This window comes from Miscanthus floridulus, chromosome 18, assembly GCF_019320115.1.
Source record: "Miscanthus floridulus cultivar M001 chromosome 18, ASM1932011v1, whole genome shotgun sequence".
In the NCBI taxonomy this organism is placed as follows: Eukaryota; Viridiplantae; Streptophyta; class Magnoliopsida; order Poales; family Poaceae; genus Miscanthus; species Miscanthus floridulus.
The window spans coordinates 120,886,162-120,902,811 of NC_089597.1; the positions used below are offsets into that span (position 1 = coordinate 120,886,162).

The window sequence follows — 16,650 nt, forward strand, 5'->3', positions numbered from 1 at the left end:
TTTCCGGAGTTCATGCGCATTGGATGATAACCACCTGGCATTATATGGAGAATGGAACACGCAGTAATCTGCATCAGATATTGAGAACTGTTCTCCGACTAGCTTTTCATACCTAATGTCACTCACCATGCATGAATAGGATGTTACTCAAGACCAATACAATAGTAATCGCAGCAAGCTTACTTGGTACAAAACTGTGAGCCATTAAGCAGCATGTTTGAGATAACATGAATCTAAGTCCAGGAAATAAGCAATGGCACAGAAAATATGATAGATAGCCTGAGAAAGGAATAACGAGATCTGGAAAAGGAGCCATGCCCCCACTGCAATAATCCAAGACCAAATATTTAAGAATTCCAAAAGACAGTAACATAAATAAAGTTGAAATGCTAAACTGAAAGGAGTTCTATATCTACAAAGACAAAAAAAAAATGTCATTTTCTTCTCCAGTTCTCCGTGTCTTGCACCCCTTCTTTGCCACCCTTCTTTGCTCAACCTGACACCTCCTTTCCTCAAATATCGTCACCATCGCCAATATCATCTTCTGATAATTTAACATCTGATAAACCTGAAACAAGAGCGAGTAATGAGTTATAAGGTGTCGTTATTGCTCAAACAACAATACTCAAACTAACAATATGCTACTTTGTACAATTCAAAGAAAATGTACCTTCTGCTCTCAACCAATCCTGCAGGCATACTAAGGCTTGAACTTTCTTGCTTGTTAGTCGGCTTCTGTAGTCACTAACAATTCTTCCACTAGTGGAAAATGCAGATTCAGAAGCTACAGTCGATGCGGGTGCTGCAAACACATCCCTTGCCATACGAGAAACCACAGGATACTTTGTAGAATGCATCATCCACCATGCAGAATATCAAATTTCTTTTGTCGAGGGAAAAGATCATCTTGCAGATATGTGTCAAGCTCACTTTTCACTCTCTTCCTTTTTTGTGCTGCAAGATGTTGTTCAAAGTCTGCCCAGCAGTCATCTTCATCAATACTTCCATCATTGGGCTCTGGTTGTGAGTAGTTTAAATCAGGTGCCATTGATGAATATGCAGAAAACAGATTTTGCAATGTGGTCTTTACCATTTCAGTGTATGCTGGACCTTTATCACCAAAACCAGCGTCCAAACGAAATGATACAAAACTGAGCTTAAACCTAGGATCTAGAACTACTGGAACACATATCTGTAACAAGCATATATCCCAGTATTTCTGAAACTTCAGTTTCATTTTGCTCGCCATAACTGCAATGGAAATATCTGTATTTGATTCCAAAGTTTCTATTTTTCCTTTGACTTCCCATAGGACATGGAAACAGTGGTTTGCTGTTGGGTATAATGTACCAGAAACTACATTTGTAGCATCATAGAAGGGTTTGAACACATTGCAAAGTAGGTCTGCCATGTTCCAATCTGTATTAGAAGGCTTGTCCATGTAATTAGGATCTTGTGACTCCATAACATCAAAGACTGCCCTATACTCTATTGCAGACTTCCGCATTAAATAAGTTGAGTTCCACCGAGTTGGAACATCAAGAGACGGTCTCTTCTCACAGGATATACCTAATTGTACAATGATTTCCTCGAAACGTTGTTTACGGGCTTGTGAGCTTCTAATGTACTTGACACTATCTCGAATGCGGTCAGTAGCACCATCTATCACCTTAAATCCCTCCTTGACAATAAGGTTCAACACATGCGCTACACAACGCATATGTAGCAGATCACCATTTCCAAGCATAAGGTGTCTTTCTGAAAGATTTTTCCTGAAGGAACCAACCATGTTGTTGTTGTTCTTTGCATTATCTAATGTGATGCTAAATACCTTGTGCTCTAACTTCCATTCTTGCAAACACTTCAACAATGCATTAAACAAAGTAAAACCATCATGGGGCGAAGCTACAAGACCAAAACCTATTATTCTCTTCTGCAACATCCAGTCATTATCAATGAAGTGGCAAGTAATGCACAAGTAACCTAGGTTCTGATTTGAAGTCCACATATCAGCAGTTAGACAGACCCTTGAATTTGAATTTTTGATAGTTTCCCGAAGGGCTAACCTTCGATCCTCATATGAGCTCATAATATCCTCAGCAACTGTAGTTCTAGACACTATGGTAAACCAAGGATTTAAGGTAGCAATAAATTTCTGAAACGGTGCATGGTCAACTAAACTAAAGGGCAGCTCCTGCAATACGATAAAGTTGACCATGGCTTTACGTGAGACCTCTTGGTCAAACTTCCAATTCTTCAAAGCTAGTGAATCAGGGGATAGTCCTGTGTTCATGCTTTCAACTAACTGGTTCATTCTAGTCCTTTCTTTGCACACTTTCAAATGCCTACGACAAGCACTTCTACCATTATCTCGAGTAGCAGACAAGAGCTCTAAACAATGAATACATTTAGCTTGTACTACTAGATTCCCCTCATAAATAGGCTCAAATTCTTTCCACACATCAGATCTAAGTTTACGTCTCTTAATTGGTCTTGATGCATCTATACAATAAGTATGTAAGTATTCATTAGTACAAGCATTTACTAAAGTATACATAGTCAGTAACTAAAGGCATCTCATGCAACACGAAAATTCATCTAAAGGACCAGGACAGTAGAAACAGGACCAAGTAATAATGAATTTTCGTACCAATGAATCAGTTTGCCCCCAACTCAAACGATTCATAGATGCAAAAATTACACTAGAAGGAGACAAGCACCAGACTTGGTCTTAACCTCTTAGGACTTAAACTCAGATTGGGTTGGGGATGGTACAGAGCATTGGCCTTAGGGTTGAAGGCTATTTCATTTTGTGCAGTGTTGAAGGCTATTTCATTTTGTTAAAGAAAAAACAGTGGCAAGTCAGCTGCAACAACAAAAATAACAAAGAGCCGAATTATATCCATCAAAAGAGGCAGCAGGCGCAATTCGCAGGCTTGTTCTATTAGGGTTTAGTGACCAAGGCCCAATGGCACATGTATAATTATATATACACACTCTTAATAAAGAAATTAAAGATGCTAATGAAAAATTTGAGACATAAACTGGTTGCTTCAATATGCAGGAAGTTAAATCTAACCTGGGATAAGATCAGGAGAAATAACCATTCTTGTATCATCAGATGAAGACGAAGATGATGATCTTGCAGATAGTACCGGAGACTGGCTCATCCTTGGTGACTGTAGCATTCTATTAAGTACCGGAGATCTCACATAATGCACACGTGAAGCAGATGACTTCCTCTGCATTCCTTCTGAATGATTTGAAGCATTAACAACAGATGACTTCCGTTTCGACAGCAAGGACTTGATCCTATCCACGCTCCTTGATGCTGCATCTTTGCCAAGATTAGGAGAAGCAGTCGTTCTTGTATCATCAGGTAAGGTTGAAGATGACAATCCTGCACATGGTGACCTCTGGTGTTTGGCTCTGGAGTGGCGCATCCTTGGCGATGCTATGATCCTATTCAGTAGCGGGGACCTCACAAATTGCACGTTCGAAGCAGATGACTTCCTCCGCTTCTCTGTTGGAGGCTTTGGAGCATTAACAGCAGATGACATCCGTTTCACTAGCAATGACTTCTTCACGTTCATACTCCTTGAAGTTGTATGCTTACTGCTTTGTTGATCTGCTTCTTGACCACTCAATTCTTCTGGCGCAAGCTCAGATGGCAGGGTTGCCATGTCCACACCAGCACATCTAGTTAGAATACAATAACATGATAAGCTAGAGGACAACCAAATAGACTGATCAAGAGAGACTGATCAATCAAATTTCGTGTAGCAGTTTTGATCAGCAAAAGACTAACAAATGTTTGCAAGGTGCCATTTGTACTTTGCATGCAAGAAAAATCTGATCCTGACAACCACCGCACAAATCAATAAAAAGTCTTTGATCATATTATCTTACTAACACTTAACACATGTAAAATTAGAAAATAGCTTTCAAAGTGAGGATCCCACATTTCAGACACTTATAATGTTATTATCAAACCCATGTTTATGTAGTATCACCAAGAAGGTTGCCTACCAAACTAGAAGCAACCATATACCTACCAATTGTGGCAATAGGTACTAGCTGTCCAAGAAATTTCTCCCTCCATACCAAAGCAGACTAAAAGATAGCATTGCATTTGATTCCATGATGAGGCCCAGTTGATGATGGTAACATCAAAAACAAGTTTCTAGAAAAGCGAAGGAACTTGCACATGGCAATACGAAAATAGATGTGCAGCCATCAAGTTCAGTTGGAAGTACTCCTTACCCTTCAGTGTCTATGGAATATTTCAGTTAATCTTTTTGTGCACGAATAAATTGTTAAGTGTTCTTCCAGTAACCACAGTGAAACGGATACGGAGTAGTTGGCAACTTCTTTGTCTGTTTGAAACCACTTAATGATGTATTTGTGATTGATCAGCTGTTTCAAACTAAGAGCGTAACTCAGACAACGCAAAACTCATATCCCCACAGTTCTTGAAGTTAAACTTACTAAGAATTGAAAAACAGAGGTGATAGTGGATGACACTTACTTCACATCAAATTCAGACTGACGACCAGGGGTAGTTTTCTCTACTGGCCGATCAAGCACACCACCTTTGCCTGGCGCAGCTGCTGATAGAGCCATAGGAATTGCAAGACTTTGGCATCTTCCCTTGTAAATGAAAGATCTATCTCCTGCACAACATGAAGAAAATCAACACGAAAGATTATATCAGAAAGTCTACAAGAGTAATCATGGACCTATGACATGATAAACAATATTTCCATGTAAATTGGAAGTCATCATATAGCTAGCACAGTTCTTGATTGCACATTTGTGCCTCCAGTATTGGCACAAATGTTTCCATGAAACGGAAGGATTCTCTCTTCACAGTATTTCCATGAAAATAGATGATAAACAATATTTCCATGAAAATAGATGATAAACAATATTTCCATGAAACGGAAGGATTCTCTCTTCACAGTATTGGCAGTAACGGCAAAATCCTTGCCAAAGCGGAACAGCACTTGTCCGCTCTCATACTACGTGGAATCCCCCACAGTTCTAGCTCCACAGGAACCGCGTGAACAGCACGAATCCTACTTGGTACATGCCCCAGCCCTATTGACCTTATCCACTGAAAGGTACTAAGAAGTGCTACTAACTACTTACTCCCAAAATCGCATCCAAATTCTAACAAACTGACAAAACGGAGCCAGAATCGGGAGCGAAGGAGACGGAGCACCTGCCACGGCGTGGCGATTCGGGAGGCGGCTCGCCGTGGAGAGCGCAACACGGCTGGGCACTGCGGCCTCCATGTCGCCGACCGCCGTCGCCGCACCTCGGAGATTCTGTAATCCTGGGGCCGAGCTCAGCTGCCGCGGCGGAGACGAGGCCTCGGCGGTGCGGTCGCAGTCGCGGTTGGAGGGCCCGGAGGATGAGATCTTCTCGATGTCCATGAAGGTGGAGAAGAGGTCATCCTCGGAGCCGATCTCGTCGAAGGCGTCGCCGTCGGGGCCGCCGCCGCCGCCGCCGCCGCCGAGGCCCAGGCCGTCCGGGAGGCGGAAGGCAACCTCAGATCTGGCCCGACGGTGGCGGTGGCCCGGCGATGGAAGGGAGAGCAGAAGAAGAGGGTGTTGCGGGTGTTGCGGGAGAAGAGGATGTTGCGGGTCTTGCGGGTTGCTGCGAGCCTTCTCGCTGGCCCAACGGGCTCGGAGGTCTGGAAGTCTTCGGCCCACGAAAAAATTGCAGCTGGTCCACAACAGCCACGAAGCCCAATTTTGCGGGGCGAGCGGACGGGTTACGCTAAAAACCCGCCCCGCCTGCAACTTGACATATACAGCCTGTTCACTAGTTGATTTCGGTCAGAGCTATCAGCCAATAGTATTTTTGTCTTACAATAAATTAGCATCAGTCGAATTTATCAGTCTAGAAACCGACCAGAGAACCGACGAGAGTAATAATACGATGAAGATATGATATGATATGAGGATGATACAGGAGTAGAGCGTACGTTAACCCCAACTGGTTATAAAAAGAATGCATGGATCCTTGCATTGGGAGCGCAGCAAAACAAACAAAATAGATTAAGCATATTGGAGTAGGTATATTGTAGTAGACTAGTAGCAGTCAGTCACCGAGAGGGCAGCAAGCAAGCATGGAGAGTGGTGGTGGCAGGAGGAGGGGCAGGGCAGCTGCAGCGGTGGCCATGACAATGCTGCTGCTTCTGCAGCTGATGGCAGCAGCTCCGCCGACGGCCATGGCCGCCCGCACCCTGCATACCTCCCCCGTCCTGCGCTTAAACACCATCGCGAGCGAATTTGCCAAGCCAGTGCGAGGAACTACTGTGGGGAAACCTGTGTTTTAATACCCTGCACAATTTCACGCTTTGATGGCTGCACATGCGTCAACAAACTCTGCGTGCTGTAAGAAACGATTCCTCGTCCTCGTGATGGCAGCTTCTTTCTTGGCGCTTCAAGTTATCGACGCATGCTGTTGCTTTCTGTCATCATCTGTGCGTAGCTGCTGTGTTTCCGCCAGGAGTATGTGTGTAATTCGTGTTGGGAGGAACCGGGTGGTTTGGTGATTCGATATATAATAAATAAACGGGAAAAACGTTGGATGTGTACCATCGCGCCTGCTACTTATATATTTCAAAAATGTTGCATCCTTTGACAGGTTTTCCGATTAAAATTCTTCTTTCTGCCCAAGATATATTTTAACTTTCTTTCAGAACCTAATCTGCCCATTCCATCGGTTATTATTTCTCACATGACTCAAATTGGCAACCTTAGCTTTTTAGACGCTGGTAGCAGCGCCGATCTTTGGCAGGGCTTCGCCCGCACGGTTCCTCCGTTGGCGCCGGAGCCCCACAGGCGAAGCCACTTTTCGGGGCTCTGACTCCTCTCGTGAAAAGGGGCTCCAGCTCCTCCCATGTGGCTCTAGAAGCGCTTCTCATAGGTGATGCGTTTGGTATGGCTTCGCGGGCTCTGGTGCTAGAGCCCATAGAAAAGCCAGTGCAAGAGCTGCACCAAATGAGCTCTAAGCTCATCACTATTGACCTAGTTTGAATCCAGGAGATGATATACCACTACCACTCGTTGAGAACACCAGGCACGAAATAATATTCATCCACCAGTGTTCTTTCATAATACTCTCTTCATTTTTAAATTATATGACGTTTTGGTTTTTTGCCGCGGCGGATGCCCAGCCGGCGCCAGGAGGAGGAGGAGACACCAAGGCGAGCAGTAGAAGGTGAGGAGGGAGATGCAACACCTAATCTACTTTTAAAACATGCAGATACAACACTTGCAATATACGTCTAAAGACAGATTAAAAATTTAAAACATGCATTTGAAACACTTGCAAAAAAATCTGAAAAACACTTGAAACCATTGTAAAAACATATACAACATACGTCTGAAAAAACAGATGAAACATTGGAAACATAAGCTTGCAACATACCATGTACAACCATTGCAACATATGCAACATCTCACCATCTACTTTTGTAATATCCATATAAAACACTTGCAACATACCTCTAGAACATTTGAAACATACATCTAAAACGCATGAAACATATAGAGCTCGATGCCACAGAGTGGCGCGGAGGTCGCCGGTGTGGAGCTCATCGGCGGCACGGACCTCGGCAGTGGCCTCGGATAACTGGATCCTGCCCACGGCGCCATGCTTCGCTAGGCCTCGCGCGGGCACCACACCTGGCACTCAGCTCCTAGGGTACACCGATCCAAGCACTGGCCTCTAGTTAGGTCTAGGACGTGAGAATGGACGGGGAAGGAGAACACACTGGGAGGCGTGAGCCGCTTGACGCTAGGAGACAGCGCCCGGTAATGGGCTGCGGCGGTGGATTACGATGCGTGGGTGGTGCGGGCACGGGGGGAGGGGCATGGCACGCAGCATGGACGGGCGGTGCGGGCTGGTCAGGGTTAGTTCGTCCGGACGGACGTCTTCAACCATGCATTACCGCATAGGGCAAAGATTCTTTTTCTTGGATTAGAGTGAATGTTTTATTTTCTTTGTTTTGCACTACTATTTGGAAAGGAATTCAAAATTCCTTCGTTCCAAACGCTATGAAGTGATTCCTTTTCTTTGGATTTTGTTGGTCCAAAATTCTTTTGGAAATTCTTTGATCCAAACAGGCAAGCCTGGGCAAAATACCCGATACCCATTACCCGTACCCGAATTATCCGAACCTAGACCCGAATTACCTGAACTCGAGGTACCCGATCCCAAATTCGGATAGCGATTTTGATTACCCGAAATTAGTTTGGGTAATTCGGGTAATATCCTCCAGTACCCAAACTACCCGAACTACCCAAAGATTTGTTTTTGTCTTTGTATTTATCATGTGTTGTTAGCTGAACCATTTAACTTATCACTTTATTAGAATATAATTCTCTCTATTTGAATGAGTGATTGTAATATATTATTCTCTACAAATTGCTATTGAAATTCTATATAAATTGCTGCTGAAATTATGTATAGATCGCTACTGAAATTTAGTGTAGTTGGTTGTTTTCTGTAAATTTGGGTATATCGGGTAATACCCGAACCCGAACCCGAATTATCGGGTACCCGAATTTGCGGGTAGTGTTTTTTCGGGGGTAATATCGGGTAGCAATTTTCATTACCCGAATTTTGAATTACCCGAATTACCCGACCCGAAAAAAATCGGGTAACCCGAACGCCCAGGCTTACAAACAGGTCCTAAATAACGGATTCAATCTGACGTCACAGAGCTCGAAGGTGAGAGTGCAATTTGTTAAACGTGCCGCTTCCGGTGGCTGCTTTTTGGCAGCGACAAAACAGCATAACGCAACAAACACCTCCGGCGTCACACACACCACATAATTGAGGCAAAATAGAGCTAGCAGTGAACAAGCCGTCACGCAACTTGCTGACCGCACCGGGAGTGCCACTTCTAGCCATCGCCGCTCGCTCCCACGATCAGCGTCGTCGCTTTTTATCTCCAACAAATCTCTCTCCCTCCCTGTCTGCAGTCCGCACCATGGGTTCCGACTTCAAATCGATCCCCTTGCTCGGTACGCCTTAACTAATTCTTCAATTGGATTCCATTTGCTCTCTGGATGCAATTCTCCCTCCAAAGATTCAAGATTCGGGGTATCCGGATCAGATTCTGCTCTGCGCTGACCGCTGAGGCACCCAAATTTCGTTCCCCGCATTTCCACCTCCATCGTTCTGTAAAACCTTCCTCCCATCCTCATCCCCAAGAACCTGAGATGCCCGTTTGGGCTGAATGTTCCATGCGGCGGGGCATCAGGCTTCAGAGTCAGCGGCCCCCGATTCTTGCGCGCCTCCTGCCGCAGCAGTGCTAGTAACTTCTGCAAGCGAAGGGACGCAGCTCCTCTCGCTCGCTTCAGTAGATGCAGCAGCTTCTGTCTTTTGCCCTCTCCCTTTGTGCTTCCAGCTCTCGATATTATAACGAGTGTGTTTGTTCGTTCCTATCATTTCCAGATATCAGCCCGCTTGTCGAAAAGATTGATGATCCAAGCATGGCCAACGACAAGGATTTGCTGCAGGTTGTCCGGTTGCTGGACGATGCTTGCAAAGAGGCCGGATTCTTCTATGTGGTAACCACTCGTTAACTCTCTGATAACAGCAAACCTGCTTGAAAAGCTAACCACAGAAGCCGGTTGGGGACCTGGGGTAGGTTACTTTTCACTAACGATGAAGATGTATTTCAACATTGAAACGAAGACTGGAAACAGTGACTCATCAACTTTGTGATAGTAAACAGCCCAGTTTTTTTTTTTTTTTTTTTTGGAAAACATCAGTTTGAAAATTTTTAGCAAATCATATCAGCAAAGCATGCTTATGTAGACTGTTTGATATCAAACGTGGATATTTATCATTAACGATGTATGAGGTATGTGCTGGATCACTTCAGTAGGATCTTGTAAAGTACCGATGTCATACCATACCCTGTCTTGCGTAGGTGCATATGTACAGTTGGCTTTTCTTTTTGTTCAGTGAAAAAAGCTGAATCTTTAAACAATCTGTTATTGTAAAAGCTAACCCAGGAAAATGCTGCATGTATGATGTTAACAGAAAGGCCATGGTATTGACGAGTCGCTGATGAGGGAAGTCAGGAATGTGACCCGCAAATTCTTTCATCTTCCTTATGAGGAAAAATTAAAAATTAAGATGACACCTCAGAGTGGATATAGGTGTGGTTGCTTAAACATGTCCTGTTACTTTCTGGCTCTATGTTTGGTCTTTGGGAAATTTCTGACTATTTATTTTCAGAGGGTATCAAGGATTAGGGGAGAATATTACCAAGGGTAAGCCTGATATGCATGAAGCAATCGATGTAAGTTTACTTTGTCTCTTTATTTCCATGTCGTGCTTTGAGCTGTTCAGAGCTAATCCCTGAGAACAAATATGGCAGTGCTATACTCCTATTAGACCTGGCAAATATGGAGATCTCGCTAAACCAATGGAAGGATCTAACTTATGGTATGTATGTTTCCAAATTCCAACTTCATCTCTGTTCTCAAGGTACATCTTCAAGCACTGCAAATGTCTGCATCTCTTGAAAAGTGTGTTCAAGTCTAGCTTGTTCATGTGGATTAAAAATTGAAAAGGGGAAGATATCAAATAGGTTTACACTTACCCCTTTTTTGTGTGTAAACATACCAATGTATGATGAACTAAGTGCAAACATGTCTTACCATGCAACTTAGTAAGCATTGACACACTACCTTCCATCTGTCAAGCAGATTTTCTTCACCATTCATCAGATGGAGTAGTACTGAAAAACAATAGCTGTATCAAATATCAATAGATGATTTTCTTGTGCTATAAGCGGCTACTAAATTCATGTTGCTCTTATAGTCTAAAAAGATATGTTGTTTGTACTGAAGGAACTGATCACTTGCCTTTCATACAGGCCAGAATACCCATCAAATTTTGAAGTACTGCTAGAAAACTATATCAACTTATGTAGAGGTCCACTTCTCAGCCTACTCTAAACATTCATCTTTGTTCATCGCCAATAGTGTTCATTATGTCATCTTTACAGATATTTCAAGAAAGATAATGCGAGGTATAGCCTTGGCTTTGGGAGGGGCGATTGATGCCTTTGAACGGGATACAGCTGGAGATCCTTTCTGGGTGTTAAGGTTGATTGGTTATCCAGTAGATATTCCAGAAGAGCAGTGCACTGATACTGGCTGGTAATCAGTAAATGCCAGCATTTGCTATTTTGCAGCTTGTCCTGGCAATTATGTTTACTTGCTCTCACTCCTTTTCTTTTGTGTTCCATGCATTATATGACAAATCAAGTGGAGCTCATACAGATTATGGTTAGTATGTCTCTCCAAAGAATTTTTATTGAGAAAAAAAAAATCCATATGGTCTTGAACGTAATTAGTGCGTATGCCCCCCAAGTAGGCCTCGACGAGAGTGCTAAGAGACAGTTCTGGGAAGACTTAGATGGCCTGGTTAGAGCTATACCTAGTAGTGAGAAGCTTTTTATAGGAGGAGATCTTAATGGGCATGTAGGTACTACAAGCGCAGGTTTTGAGGCAGTTCATGGAGGTTTTGGGTATGGTAGTAGGAATCAGGAGGGGGAGAAAGTTCTGGACTTCGCGGTAGCTTTTGACCTGATGATAGCCAACAATTTCTTTAGAAAGAAAGAATCTCATCTAGTGACCTTCAGTAGCGGACAACACTGTAGTCAGATTGACTTTGTCCTCGCAAGAAGAAAGGACAAACGAGCATGCTTGGATTGCAAGGTGATACCAGGGGAGTGTGTTGTTTCTCAACATAAGCTTTTGGTGGCAGATTTTCGTTTTCAGGTGCGTGCCCGTAGGGATAAACAAGCTAAGATTGAAAGAACAAAGTGGTGAAAACTGAAAGGGGAGACGTCAGAGGTATTTAGGGAAAGGGTTATCAAAGAGGGCTCTTGGAAGGAAGAAGACGACATAAACAATATGTGGGACAAGATGGCAACCAACATTCGGAAGGTAGCCTCAGAGGTGTGTGGAGTAACCAAAGGAAGGGGACGCGAGGCTAAAGATACTTGGCGGTGGAACGAGGAAGTCCAAAGGGCTATTAAGGAGAAGAAAAAAATGCTATAGACGCTTGTACCATGACAGGAGTGTGGACAACATAGAGAAGTATAAGGTGGCAAAGAAGACTGCAAAGCGAGCTGTAAGTGTGGCAAAGGGTAGAGCGTACGAGGATCTTTACCAACATTTGAGTACGAATGAAGGAGAGAAGGACATTTATAGGATGGCTAGGGTTCGTGAGAGAAAGATACGGGACCTCAACCAAGTTAAGTGCATTAAGGATGAAAGGGAGCATCTCTTGGTAAAGGAGGATGAGATCCGACATCGATGGCAAGAGTATTTTGACAAATTGTTCAATGGTGAGAATATGGACACAACCTTTCAGTTGGATGACTCTTTTGATGACACCAATAGGCGCTTTGTGCGGAGAATCCAAGAATCTGATGTTAGAGAGGCGTTGAAAAGGATGAAAGGAGGTAAGACGATGGGACCGGATGGTATCCCAATCGAGGTGTGGAGATGCCTCGGGGACATAGCTGTAGTATGGTTAACCAAGCTGTTCAACCATATTTTTCGATCGAACAAGATGCCTGATGAGTGGAGGAGAAGTATATTGGTACCGATCTACAAGAATAAAGGGGATATTCAAAGTTGTACAAATTACCGGGGAATTAAGTTGATGAGCCATACAATGAAGCTATGGGAGAGAGTTATCGAGCATCGCTTGAGAGCAATAACGCGGGTCTCTATGAACCAATTTGGTTTCATGCCCGGAAGGTCAACCATGGAAGTCATTTTCTTATTAAGACAAGTTATGGAGCGGTATAGGGAGAAGAAGGACCTACACATGGTTTTTATTGACTTGGAGAAGGCTTATGATAAAATACCAAGGAATGTTATGTGCTGGGCTTTGGACAAACATAAAGTCCCAACGAAGTACGTTGGGCTCATTAAGGACATGTACAGCAATGTTGTGACTAGAGTTCGAACAAGTGATGGAGACATGGATGACTTCCCGATTAGGATAGGACTATATCAAAGGTCAGCTTTGAGCCCTTATTTGTTTGCTTTAGTGATGGATGAGGTCACAAGGGACATACAAGGGGACATCCCTTGGTGTATGCTTTTCGCGGACGATGTAGTGCTAGTTGATGAAAGCCGGACAGGAGTGAATCAGAAACTGGAGTTATGGCGGGAGACTTTGGAGCCCAAAGGTTTTAGACTTAGTAGAACTAAAACTGAGTATATGAGATGTGACTTCGGCACTACTACTCGGGAGGAGGAAGATGTTAGTTTGGAAGGTCAAGTAGTGTCTAGGAAGGATACCTTTCGATATTTAGGATTAATGCTACAAAGGGACGGGGATATTGATGAAGATGTTAGCCATAGAATCAAAGCAGGGTGGATGAAGTGGCGGCAAGCGTCTGGTGTCCTATGTGACAAAAGGGTACCACAGAAGCTAAAAGGCAAGTTTTATAGGACGGCAATTAGACCTGCTATGTTGTATGATGCAGAATGTTGGCCTACGAAAAGACGACATGTTCAACAGATAAGTGTCGCGAAAATGCGTATGTTGCGTTGGATTTGCGGTCATACAAGAAGGGATCGAGTTCGGAACGATGATATACGTGATAGATTAGGGGTAGCACCAATTGAAGAGAAGCTTGTCCAACACCGGTTGAGATGGTTTGGACATGTCCAACGAAGACCTCCAGAGACACCGGTGCGTAGTGGAATCCTAGGCCAGGATAGTAACATGAAGAGAGGCAGAGGAAGACCAAAGTTGACTTGGGTAGAGGCGATAAAAGGAGACTTGAAAGGATGGAATATACCTAAAGACTTAGCCTTAGATAGGAGTACTTGGAAGACAGCTGTTCACGTGCCTGAACCTTGATTGCTTCTGCTGGGTTTCAACTCTAGCCTACCCCAACTTGTTTGGGACTTAAAGGCTTTGTTGTTGTTGTTGTTGTTGTTGTTGAAACTGTGGACGATGATAACTTCTGATCAGTATAGGCTACTGTTATCCCATTAACACAATACCATGGCTGTGTTGCCTACTTGCCTCTTAAGGAAGCCACATGTTTTCTCGATATTTGTTACTATATCCAAAGATTGGTGGAGGCTATTTTCAAAATCTTGAGATCGTTTTCCTCATTCGGTTAAAAATGCAGGATTTCTAACACTGGTTAACCAGGATGATGACATATGTGCCCTTGAGGTATTTGTTTCTTCAATCTCATGCATATCTGTAATTTATTCATCACCTCACATGTTACTCTTTATGCCTCCTTTTCTCTTGACCAGTTCTTAAACTGTGTCCAGTTTCTTCTGTTCTGCTAATACGTGGACAGAATTAGTACCCAAGATGATAGCTTGATTTGATAATCAATCTTGAGATGCTCTATACTTTTCACAGTGCTCTGCATCTTCAAGTTTGCTTTGTGCATCCGATCTTCACATTCCAGGAATTAGATCTTTACTGGCTGAAACCTGCAAAAAACTGTGTAAATTATTTGGTGATCTATCAGGTGCAAAATCGCGCTGGTGAGTGGATATATGCAACGCCAATACCCGGAACCTTTGTTTGTAACATTGGTGACATGCTGAAGGTTTTTTCTTTACTTGCTTCTTTGCACGTTAGCTTGCAAATCTGATTGTTTCACAACATCAGGCTCTTATAATCCTTCTGGGTTCAGGTTTGGACAAATGGAATATATCAGCCCACACTTCATAGAGTTGTCAACAATTCCCCTCGTTACCGTGTATCTGTTGCGTTCTTCTATGAGGTACGCGCACGCTGTCTCTCACACACAAGCGTGCATTCAGAACTTCATATCAACTTAGTTACTGTCGTACTCATTTTTTCCCCTGAAACCAATGGTGCAGTCAAACTTTGATGCTGCAATAGAGCCTGTTGAGTTCTGCCGAGAGAAAACCGGCGGTGCTGCCAAGTACGAAAAGGTTGTGTACGGAGAGCATTTGGTTCAGAAAGTATTGACGAACTTTGTCATGTAAATTTTCTGGGTGCAGATGTGGAGGAATAAATCTGTATTGCAAACGGCACATTATATTTCATCTGTAAGCATGTTTCTTTATAATATACTTATTGGAGCAGATTAAGGCTCTGTTTGGATTCCATCGTCTAAAGTTTAGTTGACTAAAATTAAGAGCTAAACTTTAGACAACTTTAGTTTACTTTTGTGGTCTAATGAACTAAAGCCCTTTTTGTGAGGTTCATTGAACTTTAGACACAACTTTAGACCACATGTTTGGAGCCTCACAAAGAGTTAAAATGATCTAAAGTTTAGTGACCATGGAATCCTAACAATGCCTTGTCCAGCCGTATCTTGTTGTGTAGTGCTGTCAGACGATGATACCTACAAGCTACAGGACTAAAGCATGCCGTCTCTGAAATCTAACCTTAGACTGTCTCCAACAAAGGAGACCTAAACACGACGCCCATTCCCGGTTTTGGGTTATGCATAGGAAAAGGTCACGCGACCGTAACTCAGTCCTCTCGAACAGCGACACAAAAGCAGAGCCCATCCCAAAGTGCCGGCGTTGTTGACGAGGACGCCCACGTCGTGGCCCTCCACGGCGGCCGCCACCCTCGCCACCCCGCGCCGCGCGTCGTCCCCGGTGACGGCGAGGTCGAACGCCACGCTCCGCACGGCAGATCGGAGAAAGCGGAGCAGAGGAGGAGGGTAGAAGGGAAGAGGCAGACCGGAGGGGAAGGGATGGAGCAGGGCAGAGCACGGCGACGGCGGCAGCCTCGACGCTCGGCTCCGGCGGTGCTTCGACGCAGTGGAGGTGCTCCGGCTGCACCGGTGCCGGATCCGCCGCTAGCCACCGAGATCCGTGGGAGGAAGAGGAAGAGAGGGCGATGCTCCTGCAGGGTCATCGGATCCTCCTTGCACCGTCGGGATCCGGCTCGCCGCCGCCTAGAGGACCTCGGCCAGGCCGGATCTGAGGGAGAAGAGTGTTGCCACCGGATCTGAGGGACAAGCGCCGCCGCAGCCGTGCTTCAGGCGGATCCCACGCGCCGCTGTCGTCGTGAGGCCGCCCCTGCACCTGCGCCCGTCAAGGATGCACCGCCGCCGCTGGGAGCGTCCCCGCGCGTGGTCGTTGCAGGATCCACCGCGGGGAGTGCGCGCGCGAGCTTGAGCTCGAGTTCCCCGACGGCGGCAGCAGCCCAAGGCTACGCCGGCTCAACTTGTGCTGCGTGGCGAGCGGCGGGCCGAGGTGGTGCTCCTAGGCGGCGGCCCTGTGTGCCGAGAAGGAAGGGAAGCTCGGCCATTCCTTGCTTCCGCGGGCGAGCTTCGGAGATTTGCGTAGCGAGGAGAGAGGGGGCGCTTTTTTACGTTTTCTTTGGGCTGATAGCCAAAATGCGTCGTGTGATTGGGTTACCCGTTGGAGCCGGTATACGATAGCCAAAGCCACTGTGCGAGACTCATTTTTGGGTTTGGGTAGCTTTGTTGGAGTCAGTCTTAACATGAGTTGCAGACTTGCAGTACCGATGATATCAGAAGGAAATGGGGGAAGATTTCTTCTTGCTGCTGCACGGAATTATCAACAAGCATTAGGCGCCTGGACATGATACAAGCTAGTACATGAC

General features: G+C 44.7%; 2 protein-coding genes across 2 annotated transcripts; one reads left to right on the forward strand and one right to left on the reverse strand.

The window, feature by feature from the left end:
* Positions 1-4,171: 4,171 nt before the first annotated feature.
* LOC136524502 (transcription factor RF2a-like) lies at positions 4,172-6,288 on the reverse strand. Its single transcript, XM_066517852.1, has 3 exons — positions 6,262-6,288; positions 5,225-5,822; positions 4,172-4,673 (listed from the first exon to the last, which is right to left on the reverse strand). The coding sequence occupies exons 1-3, from the start codon at positions 6,286-6,288 to the stop codon at positions 4,525-4,527; spliced, it is 774 nt and encodes a 257-aa protein (XP_066373949.1). The 3' UTR covers positions 4,172-4,524.
* Positions 6,289-8,842: 2,554 nt separating this feature from the next.
* Positions 8,843-15,168, forward strand: LOC136520739 (2-oxoglutarate-dependent dioxygenase 33-like). Its single transcript, XM_066514386.1, has 12 exons — positions 8,843-9,044; positions 9,478-9,593; positions 10,072-10,190; positions 10,270-10,333; positions 10,412-10,479; positions 10,913-10,971; positions 11,045-11,198; positions 11,308-11,327; positions 14,207-14,253; positions 14,564-14,644; positions 14,732-14,821; positions 14,922-15,168. Exons 1-12 carry the CDS (start codon positions 9,011-9,013, stop codon positions 15,048-15,050), a joined length of 981 nt encoding a protein of 326 aa, XP_066370483.1. The 5' UTR covers positions 8,843-9,010; the 3' UTR covers positions 15,051-15,168.
* The last annotated feature ends 1,482 nt before the right edge of the window (positions 15,169-16,650 follow it).

What these genes read in the sequence shown, in the direction of transcription:
- LOC136524502 (XM_066517852.1), bottom strand. Translation starts at nt 6,288, where the DNA reads ATGGTGTTTAAGCGCAGGACGGGGGAG. An exon ending in TTAAGCGCAGGACGGGGGAG is followed by an intron (nt 5,823 to 6,261) that starts GTATGCAGGGTG and finishes ACTAGTGAACAG; the next exon opens with GCTGTATATGTCAAGTTGCA. An exon ending in GAATCGCCACGCCGTGGCAG is followed by an intron (nt 4,674 to 5,224) that starts GTGCTCCGTCTC and finishes CATGTTGTGCAG; the next exon opens with GAGATAGATCTTTCATTTAC.
- LOC136520739 (XM_066514386.1), top strand. Translation starts at nt 9,011, where the DNA reads ATGGGTTCCGACTTCAAATCGATCCCCTTGCTCG. An exon ending in ATGGAAGGATCTAACTTATG is followed by an intron (nt 10,480 to 10,912) that starts GTATGTATGTTT and finishes CCTTTCATACAG; the next exon opens with GCCAGAATACCCATCAAATT. An exon ending in ATGACATATGTGCCCTTGAG is followed by an intron (nt 14,254 to 14,563) that starts GTATTTGTTTCT and finishes GTGATCTATCAG; the next exon opens with GTGCAAAATCGCGCTGGTGA.